Source organism: Lepidochelys kempii, chromosome 4 (genome assembly GCF_965140265.1).
Source record: "Lepidochelys kempii isolate rLepKem1 chromosome 4, rLepKem1.hap2, whole genome shotgun sequence".
Lineage (NCBI taxonomy): Eukaryota > Metazoa > Chordata > Testudines > Cheloniidae > Lepidochelys > Lepidochelys kempii.
In genome coordinates, this window is record NC_133259.1 from 32,541,315 (window position 1) to 32,555,556 (window position 14,242).

Consider the following 14,242-nt stretch of genomic DNA (forward strand, 5'->3'; position numbering starts at 1 on the left):
GACCATGCGTGGGAAAATGTCACGTGCTGATTGAACAATTGCCACAGCTAACATAAAATTAAAGTGGAAAGTGAGCTTACTGGAATGGGCCTGTGCTCTGGTGTTAGCATGACCGTTCACAGACAAAATATAAAGTGTGGTTGTGGTAAGAAAAATGAGCATGTAAAATGAGTCCTCCTTACTTAACAGATCAGCTCCCTGTCTCTATGCAGAGTCATAGCATCCATCCATTCACCCACTCATCTCCTAACTAACTCTCCTGTTATCCCTCTCCCCCCAAAATCATGGCACTAACATGACATTTGCTGCCATCTCATTGCTCATTCTGTCTGTATGTTCTACCTCTTTCCCTCACACTCTGTCTTGTCTATTTAGAATGTAAGCTCTTCAGCCAGGAACTGTCTACACCTTTGTTTGTATAATCCTAATACAATGGAGTTCCCAGTCTTGGTTGGGCCCTAGGCACTGCCTTAATAAACATGATTAATAATAACTTCTCTCATGTCCAATACTGTAGTATCTGAGCACTTATGACCAAATCAAGTTTGAATACATTTTACTCCTAGTAGCTCCCCAGTTCCAGTATAGCTAAGGAAGACTGAACAGGATTGGGTCTGGCTCACAAATCAACAACAGAATTGTTAGCTCTTTTCTAGCTTTAGAATCTTCATCACACTGCTGATGACGTGTGAGCCAGAAAGAAACAAGCTTGGCTTTTGGATGCCAGGCTGAGTTCACAAGGCTACAAGCGGTTCAGACAGTTTAAAAGAAGTATTTTTATCTTATATTTACTTGTAAACTATGTACATTTGATCCGGACACCAGGGAGAGGAAAATAATGTAGCTTCACAATACCATTTGTGCACAGATGCTTTTCAGAGAACAGTCCCACATTAAATTGAAAACAATACCAGAGAACGACATCTATATAAGGGATAGTTTCAATGTTTAAAACACTGTCCCAAGAGGTCTTCTGGAACTGTTGTTTGAGTAATTTCCTGTGCTTCTTTGTAAGAATAATACAAGTGTCAAGCCCTAGTCCTGTATATTTTATGTCAGATATAAACAATCTGTATCAGATATGATGTGTGGACAGTCAAAGGAGAGGTGGCTTTTCACTTAAGGGGTTGTCAACATGGGGCAAAACCTTGCAGCTCATATCTCCATCTCTGGATATAAATTCTTCAGTCAGAAGCCCACCAAACAAAATTCCTCCACGTTTTGTAGACTGTAAGGACTTTGGGGCAGAGACTGTCTCTTTCTGTCTGTTTGTACAGCACCTGATACAGTGACGCTCTAAACTTGATTGGTGTCTCTGGATGATAATGCAGTATAAATATTAAATAATAATAGTAATAATAACAGGAAGCGCAAACAAAACAAAATTCATCAATGAGTTCAATTCCCCTTCAGTTAGAGCCCTTAATTAAACTACTGTTGTGAGAAATTCACTGACTGGAGAGGACAAAAACAAAATATATGTAAACTCTTGGTCAGTGGAGTAATTGGCAAAAGTGCAAGCAGTACAGCTGTCAGGTTCCTGAGACAAATCAACCTTGCTGCAGTTCAACATTCATTTACCGTTTACATAAACCAAGTCTACATAGTTGAAATAGTCTCACATGGATTTGCTCAGTGCAAACAGCAGAAAAAAGAGAGTCACTAACATCCTAGAAGCAGCTGTTATAATTGGATAATACCTTGAAAACTCCAAGTACAAAAGAGCCTATGATACAAATCACTGTGCTGGTGAACTTTCTCTTGTACAACAGTAAACCAAATCTTGGGTTCTGGTCAAAAACTGCTGCCTAGCCTGCTATTTGAAAGCAGAATCAAACTCAGAAACTTGAGGGGTAAGGAGTCCCATTATCTCGATGGGAGGTGGATCAGGCACAGAGTTTTATTTGTCCACCTTCACCTTGCAAATGTTATGCATCTTGAGGACATCCAGTTCAAGTTTATAGGAATTATGACAATTGAGTTTAGAACCAAAGCTTATGCCTACTGTTAATAAGAATTGTTTAAAAGTTTATGAAACTTATTATTAAAACTGATGTACTTATTCATCCTTGTGAATATTAAATGTATGTGTGAAAACTGGTGGGAGGGTGTGGGTTTGAGGGATTTAAAATTTCCCCTGCAGTATTGGAAACTAAACTCAAGAGGTGACTGGATGGCTATTATAGCTGTAATATATATGGGAGTGATACCCATATTACACATTTCAGGATAACTTTATTAATAGATTTATCATGCATCTTTCCCCTCTTCATGTGCTCTGACCCATTTCAGACACCTTTTAAACATACGCACACAAACTGCCATTGAAATTTTTATTGCTTTCCCCTCCAAAAGTGATTTTGGTGGCAAATTAATGATTAGGCAGCCGCCTGATATGCAAGACATTTTTTAAAAAATGAAAGGCTGAATTATGATTGGTATAGTGAAGCCCCTTCTCTCACCAGCATACCAGTCAATAAGCAATTGCTTGTACTACCTGAGTGAAAAGAAACGTGTACTGCTTGCAACACTGCACGTGCCAAACTGGACCTGTCTGGGCATGGTCAGGGGGTTGTCATACCTCTCTCATCCCTTCTGACTCTGGCTAGTGCCTCTAGGGCTGTGCTGTTGGGAATGCATTGTGATACTTTTCTATCAGGGTAGAAAGCATCTCTGCTAAAAGCCCTCATCCCTGAAAAAGAAATCCACAAACACGTGGAGGTATGAAAATGCACAGTAAGGGCACCCAAACAACCTTAACTCTACCCTATAGGGGGAACCATGAGGGTAAAATAAATCTAACAAGACCATAAATTGGTTTAATGTAATCTGGGGCCACAGATACTCTAATGTAAGAATCAAAGTCATATGGCTATTGCATGATGTCACTACAGGGCAGAGTTAAGGTTGTTTGGGTGCCCTAACTGTGCATTTCCATTCCTTACCTTTAACCTCAGTTCTGGATTTCCTGAGTTTAGGATACTTGCAGCACTAAATTAGTGATGTGCTCTCAACCCAAACTCCATCCTGCATGAGTCTGTACGTGCAGCTTTTTCCTGGTTCCCATGAGCTACCTATGCTCAGACCTGGCCAGTCTCTGCTACTTCCCGCCAGGACCTTCATCCCCCAGTGTGGAGATCTGAAAAGACTCTCTGGTTGTCTCTCTGTGATTAGGGCTGGGGCTGCTCTAACCAAAGAGAGAGAGAGATCTGGGAGGATACTAACCATACAGATGCAGCCACTCAGGGCTAGTCAGTGCTGTTGCTATCTCTCTCTAGGCTCAGGAGAGTGGGAGCCCGCAGCACCAGAACACCAAGCAATGGGCCAGGAGCCCAGCTAGAGCATGCCGCATCTGCTGGCAGGAGGCAGCTAGATCCCATGCCCAGCCCAAGGCAACTGGTGGCAGAGCCTCAAGGGGAAACTAGAAATCCCAGGGGAGAGCCTGCAGCCAGCAGGAACAGAGGAATTCCTGTGTTCCTAAAGTGTGTTCTATGCTGCAGTCCGATCAGGTTTATCAAGAGAGTTGCTGTTGTCTGTGTTATTAAAGAGCTCCACATTTATTAAATATCCAGATTAAAGCGTTGAATCATTTGTATGAAGTCTTCAGATTTCTGGGCCCTCATCTCTGACAGGCACGCTATAGTAGACACGTAGGCATTTCAATTCTTGAGCATCTTGACTTTACTCAGTAATTGCTTTATTTTGACTTTCCATTTAGTAGCATCATACCTCTCACCTGCTAAGGCTCAAAGGTGGCCTCACACAGTTTCACTAAGACCCAAAACGAGGGTCACCAAAATTAGCATTCATCCAGGAAACTTAAAATGCTGTGGGATTCCGTCTTTTAGTGTAAACAACTCTTTCTGTGTTCTCTGTTTCATGAGTCTGTAATTTTTGATTCAATTGACTTTCTACAATAAAAAGCGAAGGGGCATTGAATTTGTGTGAAACACAGATAACTTCTGGGACTAAAATGGGCAGTGACCCTTAGAATGCAGAACGTTGTGAGGTATGAGTATTATAAGTTCTTCCCAACTCTGTGACTGGCATAGTGCTGAAAAGAATTTAGTGTCATGAAAGAAAAATACCTATATATGACCACATTTCTTTCCCCCACCCCAGATCCTGCACCATTCTTAATTTTTAGCCATGGAAATGCCATCTTTAGAGTTGACAGAGAGGGGACCAATCATGAACGGCTAGTTGCCAATGCTGGCGTATCAGTGCTCATAGATTTTCATTACAAAGAAGAGAAAATGTATTGGGTGGACTCTGAAAAAGGGCTTCTGCAACGAGTGTACCTGAATGGCACAAAACAAGAGGTAAGGTGGTAATTGCCATGGGATTCTCCAAGAAACCATGCATAATGAGAAATCTGATGTGAGGGGGCTACTCTTCAGATTCAGTGGTGCAGTTTCTGCTTACAGATTTGCAATTGTAAGTGTGCATCTCTGGCACGCTAGCCTTGGCAGCAACGGGGGGACGTGGGGTCTGGGTTCAGTGGGCTACCCCACTGGCATTCACAATACACACAATCTCTTTAATAAGGCGAGGGGATGGTGATAGAATAAAGGCTAAGGGGAGGAAATTCAGACTAATCTAGGTGTGTTGTTCTCGCAGACCGTACTAATTTCTACCAGCTTTAAATATATCACTGGAATTGTGGGATTTTCTCAAATAGACTTTTTCAGAAATCCAAGCTTGCACAGCTAGTATGAAGAGAATGTACGTAACTCCCCTGACATTTTTCTTGAAACTACTAATTGAGACCTAAGATTACATGAACACTCCTTTCAGCATTACCTCTCTTGCTCAGAAACAGCTGTGCTCTATATCTGGCTAAGGTTGTGTGGCAAAGACAAAGGAACTTCAGCACTTCCAGAATCCGAGATGCTGCCAGTTCTGCAGTGGACTACAATGAACTCCTCACAGGTGAACTCCTGTGTCTACATGCAGCCTCACTGACTTATCCTGCATGTATGAACTTGAAGGATTAGGGCTTTTTCCAGTGTGTGAATGGATATTTTATAGCTTAGGAAATACAAGATAAATTTAGGTAAAAGGAAAATCTGGGCAACATTGGGATACCTCTGCCTGATGTGATCTATTTTCATTTGAGAACAGCTCATCCTTGCTTAGCATGACTTAACTCAATGGTTTGCGCTTAAAGATGTAGGTGACAGGAGGGGAGAAATGCAGCACAAATCAAGGTGATTAAAGAGCAAGCAAGGAAATCCAATCTCTGTGGTGCTATTAAAAAGAGGCCAGCCAATGGATTTAAATGGAAGCCTCAGTGTGTTTGCAGGTCACTATTTTGTTTGGTGACAACTTTAGGAAGGTAATTTGCTTGTTGTTTTTTTATGTTTTTAATTTCTGTTTACAGAGACTACGCTATGTTGAAAATGGTGTTTCGGGGTTTGCCATCAACTGGATAAATCAAGATATTCTTTGGGCCAACCACCGGAAAGCAACTATTGAAGCAACTGACATGAATGGAAACAATTCCCGAGTCCTTTTAAAGGACATAGGTCATCCCACAAGTATTGCTGTTGACCCTGGGAAAAGGTAACTCTGCTTGGGTTTATAAGTTCTTCGAATCAGTCTCAAAATAAACCAAATGCTCTGATGGCTTCTTGTAGGCTAACAGAACAGCTTGCGTACAGTATGTTGATCAAATGTCAAGTGATTGTTACAACTTCCCCAAGAACACAATAAAGATAAATAGGGTGGCAGGTGGCAGCAGCATACCAGAGACCAACACAGAGACTGACCCCCCTAGTTCATCAAGGTGGACTTAGCCAGGTGGAAGAGGAATGAGGAGGTTTTTGACTGTCGGGGAAGGAGCCAATGAGGCCTCAGTTGATGGAGGTGGAGGACTTAAGGGGAATGAGCTTGATCTTCATTTGGTAGAGCAGGAATGGTGGCTGAAAACGCTGAGAAGCCCCAATCTATAACATAATTTGAATTAGGCATATAGTACTTATTTAAAAGTAGGTGACTTTTAGAGAAGAGCTAATGCCATAGTGGTTTTCTTTGTTCCCTTCTTTCTATTATGTTTGTCTCCGATTTTGGTCATCTTGAATATCGGTTATAAAGCTAATGACTGTTGTTACCGTACTATATATAGTAGTGTTTTAGGCTTGATAAGGGAGCTTCTTTAGGCTCAAAACAATTTACATAGAGACCCATTCATAGATGCATCCACGCAGGGAAATTTGGCTGTTCTGAAGAGATATTTGTATTTGTATCATCACCCTGAATACTTTGTGCTGACTTCTCTTGACTGTGCAAAGCTGTTTCATTGGTAATGTTTAAAATAGCAGTGGAGGAGACATTGAGGTACTCCATATTGATATGGCAATAAAATATTTTTGTTGGCACTTTTAATTTATAATGAAGCCACTCATTGCTGCTGTTGAGACATTTTAATGTTAAGGCTCATGTGTCCTCCTCTTTTGCACTTACACATTAACCTTCTTTTCATGCTAACCAACAATATCTATATTCCTCACAGGGTTGCCATTTGAGTATGATTTGAAAAGCTGAATACCAGACTATTTGTTTTCTGTACTGAATGTCACATTTACCGATTTGGAAGTTCTCACAAGTCCTTGTACCCTTTCAGCCTAAAGCCACATAGAAACATTTTATGAATGGAATAATGGAAATATATTTGCTAAACTGTTATGAACTCTGTGGACAGACTAAGGTGTATATACACCTATGTGTGATCAGCTAGGGATTTATTTTAAAGCATTACTCACATGTTGCCATGTGAGGCTAGTTAGCTATTAATAAACTGTTTAGGTCCTCCTAGAAGTCTACTTTCTTATGTATCATTTTTATATTTTAGCACATTCTGCTTGTCTGAAAGTCCTGATGGTGCTATTTTAATATTAATATAGTGAAGTCAAGCAGTCGGTAAATTAATTTCCAGAGGGACAAACATATGCAGTGTCAGAAACTAAGAAGAAATATAGCTTCCTGAAAATGTGTACAACTCTCAAGTAATGAAGTTCAGCATGATAGCTAAATTAATAATCACATTTTTCTCAAAATAAGCTTGGCTGGTTTTGCTACAGAATAATAATAAAGCAACTTTTTCCCGTATTCCGCTATTTCCTGTGTGGAGTTTAGACATGGTCAAGAATCTGTAAGAGGAGGCGCTGTTGTCTAGGGGTACCGCAATGGATTGTGAGTTAGGCAATCTGGTTTCAGTTCCTCCCACTAATTTGCTATGTGACATTGTACTTGTCATTTGGGCCTGATCCAACTCATGCTGAAGTTAATGGAAGTTCATGTGAATTGGACTGGGCCTTTAATTGCTCTATGTTTCTCCATTTCCCCACCTGTAAAATGGAGATTATAGAATTTAACCAACCTTTTAAAACATGTTGGTATCCTGAGGTAACCAGTACTATAAAAGAGCAAACGATGATTATTGCCGTGTTTGAAAATTGTAATAGTAGCAACCTCGTATTGTCCTTACTAAAACATTTTTTCATCTGTAGTTAATAATCTCCGATTGACTTAGCACATACCACAACAGTTAGATTGTAAACTTCCAGGGGCAAGGTACTGAGTCTTCCTATGGCATTTGTATAGCACCTACCACAGTCAGGTCCTTTCTTGACTGGGGCTTTTGGGTACTCCCATGATATAAATAAGAATAATGATGATACACAGGCTTTGTGGTATATTATTTTGTACATTTAAGAAGCATTGTAGTTCTTTCAAATTCAGTATGATCTGACACTTTTGGTCTGAATGGGATATTTATGTCTAACAATTTCAGTGCTATCAAGCCAATGCAATACACTAATACTTCTTGGAATTTCTGTATGCAACTGTAAAACAAAGAAAGAAGCAAACAGAATTTAAAAAACAAACAAACCCTGTAAAATAAAACAACTATCCATTTATTGTTGGAGGAAGTGTGGCCAAGCCAGGTGTTGGCAAATATTGGCCCTGATCCTTCAAACCTCAAGGGGAACAAGTAATTTTGCACAAGTGAATAATCTCATTGGGCATGCATAGGTGTTTGCAGGATAAAGGCCACATTTTGACTATGCCCTAACATTTAGATTAAAACAAATCAATAAAATAGTAGAAATGGTATTTTTCAGCTAAGTGCCTGTAAAACAGATTCTGGATTAAAATTGCTTGGAATGGAAGAGCTGTATTTATCCGCAGAAGAGGTACAACATAGGCATCAGCAGTGCAGGCTTTCCCCAGTTATATGCCTTTTCCTGACTTGAAGGCATCCCTGCAGGGGTGAGAGGTTCCCAGACAATACCGTCCTCTCTGCTGGGGAGAGTCAACAAGGATGTTGCTAGATCATGACTCACTTTTGGAAACAATGTTTGGTTTACTAAACTGGATCTTCCTTGGGGAGTTTCTAGTGTCTTGTTACCTAATTCTCTCAGCCATCCAGTCCCCTTGAAAACATTTTTAAATGTGAAAAAAAATTGATAAATTGAATCTTAGCTCTACAATGCTTGCCACTGGACAGTCACCAGTTGGTAAAAGATACAACGTAGTAACCAAACTTATTTCCTATTTTAAAGGTGTCCCAAAAAGGAGTAAAATAAGGTGTTAGCCCTATTTACTTTTTATGTATAAAGAAAAACAATAAAGGAGAAAATATTTTCCTGCTAACCTATACATTAAACGCTCAGATCTTGTCTGTTCTGGAAGTCTCTGTAGTGACTGAAGAACTTGTGAAATCATGATATTATGGGGAGCAAGAGGCAGAAAGCTAAGAACTGAGTGCAGGGGCCGTTTTTAGTCAGACTTTATAAAACTTCTTTTTTATTTGTAATTGTTAACATCTATTTAACTCCAATAGCTAATGAACATTTTGGAGAAATTATGGTCACTCATTCAATTAAAGTGAGAGAGCTCCCAATATGTAAACTCTCAGACCCACAACTGCTCCTCCAGCAAAATCAGGGGGGACTAGACTTGACACTTCTGATACATCTGCAGTCTTTTTAAAAAATACAAGCAGGAAAGGTATTTTTAAAAATGTTTCTGATAAGCAACAAATGTATTAAAATTATTTGCCTAAATGACAGAGAGCCTTGAAGTTTGCAAGTCTCAAAGGTCTTTAAGAGATGTAAAGGATAATAGCATCAGTATATCAAGAGCAAGACTCAAATCTGCTTAGATATGTATCTTTTATGGACTTTCAAGTGATACTGCATAAGTATTGAAGAAGGGTATTTTGTAAACATTCTGTTTCTGGTAGCCAGTTTCTGCATATCTGACTTTTCCTTTATGCAACAGATATCTTGGTATTACTCAACTTCTGAATTAGAAGTTTCGGTTCTGGGAATACTGTGATAAAAATGAATACTGAAAAAAAGGGAGGTTAATAACAGATAATACTCATCAGCTGCTGCACAATCTTGCAAATAGTTCTTTCAAAATATGACTCATTTTTGTCTTTAGGTTTTTATTTTGGTCTTCAGATGGTGCTTTTTCTAGCGTTCACAGAGCAATCCTTGATGGAACTGACATGAGAAGTGTTTTGAGGACCACAGAAAAAATAAAGACCATCTCATTGGATTTTATTGACATGAGACTCTTTTGGATCCAGTATGATAGTGAGAAAGATGTTTCACGCATTGGATCATGTGACTATAATGGTGGCTCTATACATTTGCCCAAACATTCTGCCCGGTAAGTTTTTTCTGTGTTGGATAGAAGGAAACTAAACTCTTCCCCTTCTTCTTTGAGTCTGGAAACAATAAAGATTGTAAAGTACAGACAAAATGGCACAACATTTTCAGAAGATGATAGGAAAATAGAATAAACAACCCATTTTCATTGCTGTCTGAATACTCCTCCTCCTTGGCACTTTTCATCTTCAAAGCTTTTAGCAAAGGACAACTCATTAATCCTCAGGACTCTCCTGTTAAGTAGGTATGTATTATTATTAGCTCCTTCCTATATATGGAGAAACTGAGGCAAAGAAGTTAATTGATTTGCCACAGGTCACAGCAGGTGGGCTCAGAGGAGAACTCAGGAGTGTGGGCTTCCAGCCTGTGCTCAGACCACCAATCATGTCTTGTCTTCCTCTTCTGTCTGATAGTCATATACAATCTTGCTGTCCTCTTCAGCTGCTGGATCTGGAGGCTTTCCTGACCCTGGCAGCACTCTATCTACACATTGTCCAATTCTCTGCTGATTTTATTGCTCTGGTCATTTCCAGAGAAACAGAACTAGTGACAATGAGTGTCTCCGTCACCAACGGTCATCATAAGCCTTGTCTATACTAGAGAATTTTGGCATTACAAGCACTTGTGACATTGAACACACAAGAGTGCTTGCAATTGTACACATTGCTTTTGCTTGGAGCAAGGCTTGTTTTTGTTGCATTCTGTGTCAGGTCACTTTGCAGTAATGAACTGACCACAACGTGGATAAAAAGTTGCACTCCTGTAATTGCCAGTTGCTCTCCTGTAATTGCCAGCACTGTACCAGAATGTTCCTTTTACCCTTCCAATGGCTTCTTCCTGAGGTCTGTATAAGTAAAGATCTGTCTCTACACAGTGTAGGAGGTGCTCAGGAATGGTTCCCTTCACCTATAGACCTCAAGATGCTAGGGGAAAATCCCCTCTTTCAGTACCAACTGTCCCCCATGGGTCCTGGTATATCAGTCCTCCCCATCCTGTGTTCCAGTCAAATACTACAATACCTGCCCCCTCTGCCATCCTGTTCACTTCCTGAGAAGGGTTAATGCCCTCGAATGATGGACACTTTAGGAGCTGTACAAGACTGAGCTCCTTTTGCATACATTTTAAGAGTCGCGGAAGAAAGACCAGGACAGTGGACTTTAGAAAGTCTATATCTCCTGTATTAAGGCACCAGTCCTGGGGATCTTCTAGGAACTGTGGGATTGTTATCTAGGGGCTAGATTATTAAATGTATTTGAGTGCCTAAAGATGCAGATATGCACCCAGTGGGAATTTTCAAAAGAACCTAGGCACCTAACTCCCATTGAGTTTCAATCAATTTTGAAATCAATGGGACTTGAGAATTAGGCACTCAGGCACTTTTGAAAATCCTACTAGGTGCCTATCTGCACTTTAAATATCTGGCCCCTAGTGCTTCTGCAATGGTACAGGATTACTGTGTGGACAGATTGCAATAAGCACTTGAAAAAAGGATGCCTACTAAGGATGCCCTGCATCATTGCAACTTACATCAATAGAGCCACACCAATGGAAGTTGCAATGGTACAATTCTCTGTTGTAGACAAGGTTTTATCACATCCTGGTATATATGATATACTCCTCAGACAAACTGCCTTAGAAAAATTGTGTTTTGTATCAACTGCCCTATGTCTGGTCCATAAAACATATCTGTTAAGACTGTAGGTCTGGAAATTGGGAGGTTTTATGCAAATAAAGTGCCACCTAATTGTATGTTTCAGTATGCGTCATCTCATTTGCATACAATTTCCATAAAATCTAAGTTTCCCTGCACACTGTCAAATCTCTATCAGTTGCTCCCATTGAATTTACTCACATCCCATCAACCCAATCTCTCTAGCTCCCTACTTCCTCCTTTGAGTTTCCCTGTGTTCTCAGGGGAAAAATTATTTTCCCTTGAGCTCTGGAAGGGGCAGAGTCTCCTCCTTCCTCCCCATGTGTATGTTCTGGGAAATGGAAACCAGCATACTGCTCTTACTAGCCATCTATACAGCGTTTCTAGCCTCTCTCTTGCTCCTGAGAGGGTCAGGAACCCAGCTGAGGGTGCTAGAAATCAGTAGTCTCCTAAAGAAATGGGGATGCTTAACAGGCATGGTTCCTTCCACAAAGGCACATGGCATAATGTGTTGTCTGTTTTAAACCATGGGCTCAATAGAGTTAGCCAGAATACCAGGACTTTCTCTGTGAAACAGGGCAGTCCTGGTCAACTAGTCACTCAAGCTGCAGGAGCTGTTAGTAATGGTTTGGCTGGCCCCACTGTATCTGCAGTATGTTGTGTGCTATGTTGTGAACAACAGTATATTGTGTCCATAGTGACATTTCAACGGTCATACCATACCTCACAAACCATTCAATCACGTGTTCACAGATTTTAATTTCTGATTAAAAAGTACGTCAGGGTATCTGAAGCAAACATGGTTGATCTAGATGTTCCATGTTTTCAGGAGACATTAAGCAAATGATTAAATAGGGATGAAATCAAATGTTGTTTATTTCTTCTCCACTCCAGACACCGTTTATTTGGCATATCTCTGTTTACTGAGTACTTCTACTATTCAGAGCCGAAAAGTGGCACAATCCAGAGAGCCAATAAATTTACAGGAAAAGTTATAGTGGCAATCAGCCTGAAACCAACATTTTTGCCATCTGCTGAAGTAAAAGTGGTGCATCCATTTAAACAGCCTGGTGCAAGAACAGATGCTCGAGATTTTGGTAAGTCACCACATAATGACATTCTTATGTGTGTAAGAATATTGTCACACGCTCCATTTAATTTTTCAGGATGGAATTTTCTTCAGGAAGAGTTCTGGCCCTTTTGAAGTCGATGACAAAATTCCCATGGGCTGCACTGGGGCCAGGGTTTCACTCAATATGCATGGCTTTAACAGGAGCTTCAGTTAGGAAGTACACAGAGAACAATCCTAATTCTATTAATTTACGAATGAGGAACATCCACGTGAATTAATTTCTTTGTGTGTGTGTGTGCATATCCCTAAGAATATCAAACATACACCTTGGCAACGCCCCTTCTAGGCTAACTTCCTCAATTCCTGTCCCCTCGTGGACCTTTCATTCTAAGGCATAATTGAAAACCTTGCTATCAGTCCTAAGTTGTTCTGAGAAATGTATGAAATTTCCAACCAATAGGATGTATGTATATCTCAGTCCCACTCTGAAGTAACTGGATTAAGGGTCACACTGTTTACCCTAGGACTGATATGGAATTTCAATAGAAACTTTTAAATAAGAAGCGTGAGTCTGTGTGATTTACAGTAAGTCACCTCAAAGTGTGAGCACACCATGGGTATTTTACTGTAGGATCTGAGATGAATATAGGTGAAGGGATCCCCACTATTGCAACATGGCACCTAAATACCACAGTGGTGGGTGCACTATAAATGCCCGGAGAGGAGGAAAAAAAAACGGGGCCTGACTCTCCACTGTCTTGCCCCTTGTGTAGTCATTTATTCGTATCCAACTGGGTGTGAATGGTTATTATTGAGATGCAGAGATGCAGATTTTGCACTTCTTTTGTACAAAGTGCAGGACAGTGGAGAATCAGGCACCTGAGAGCGTACTATCGTAATTCCACAGCTCCCATGGAAGGTGAAGAACCATGTGATTCTGAGCGACTCAGGTGGTGAGGAACACAGAGTATTTCTTAACAAAAATTATAATGTAAAAAAAACCCTCTTGAAACATAGCTTGGAAACTACCCCATATCTTTTGTCCTTCTATTGACCCTTGTCTCCCTTCACTCCATCCGATGCCATATTTGGGCCCACTCTCCCCTTGGAGAGTACCATGGAGTGGTAGAAACCAAGATCTTCAAGAGGTATCGCCTGTGGAAATATTTTAATTTTCACTTCAAGCATTTATTCTGCTGCAGCAGGGATGCTAGCAATTAAAATAAAATGGCAGGTGCTTGCATGACAACAAAACACGCAGCCATGACCTTAAGGAGCCTGTCCCTTTATTCAGAGATTTTTCCACTGCTCTGTACAACATGTCACTTTGAACCTGGCGGACTGAATCATTCCCTTTGAAAAAACACACACACAGCCACCGGACCAGGGTAGGTGTGGGTCAGAGGGTGAAGCGTCTGCATATTGCTTAGCGTGATGCAACTAGTTGACCCAGGTTTGGAAGGTACTGCATAATTTCTCCTAAATCCTGAGCTGGTATTGACCAATAGGGGTGTCTGCATGTGGAAGGGGTGGGGGGAGAAGAAACTGGCTAGTTCATAATTGCTGACACAATGAATGCCAGGGGATGTCAGCTAGGTTATAAGCATTCCCTTGAGGCAAAGTACATAATGTAAAGCTTATTGATTCTGGACACTTTGCTTTTACTCTTCTCATCGGAGCTTTAATGTATTCTCCCCCACCTTTCCCCCAGAGAGTATATACTGCTTTTCAGTGTCCACTTTTCAACTGAAAAAGGGTTTTTCCCCCGCTTCTCTTAGTGGATAAATTGTCAAGGTTTTTAAATGCACCATGCTGTCTGTAGCTTTACTGCAAGGA

At 40.5% G+C, this 14,242-nt stretch overlaps 1 protein-coding gene across 3 annotated transcripts in view; it reads left to right on the forward strand.

The window, feature by feature from the left end:
* The window catches only part of EGF (epidermal growth factor), an 88,217-nt gene that overhangs the window by 13,665 nt on the left and 60,310 nt on the right, over nt 1-14,242 (forward strand). For 2 of the 3 annotated variants that reach the window (XM_073340890.1, XM_073340892.1), the window contains exons 3-6: nt 4,123-4,322; nt 5,384-5,565; nt 9,454-9,684; nt 12,229-12,431. In XM_073340890.1, coding sequence (XP_073196991.1) covers nt 4,123-4,322; nt 5,384-5,565; nt 9,454-9,684; nt 12,229-12,431 — 816 coding nt within the window. Of the gene's footprint in view, nt 1-4,122; nt 4,323-4,838; nt 4,933-5,383; nt 5,566-9,453; nt 9,685-12,228; nt 12,432-14,242 lie in introns of those variants that run through there. The other variant, XM_073340893.1, reaches the window with a different exon arrangement.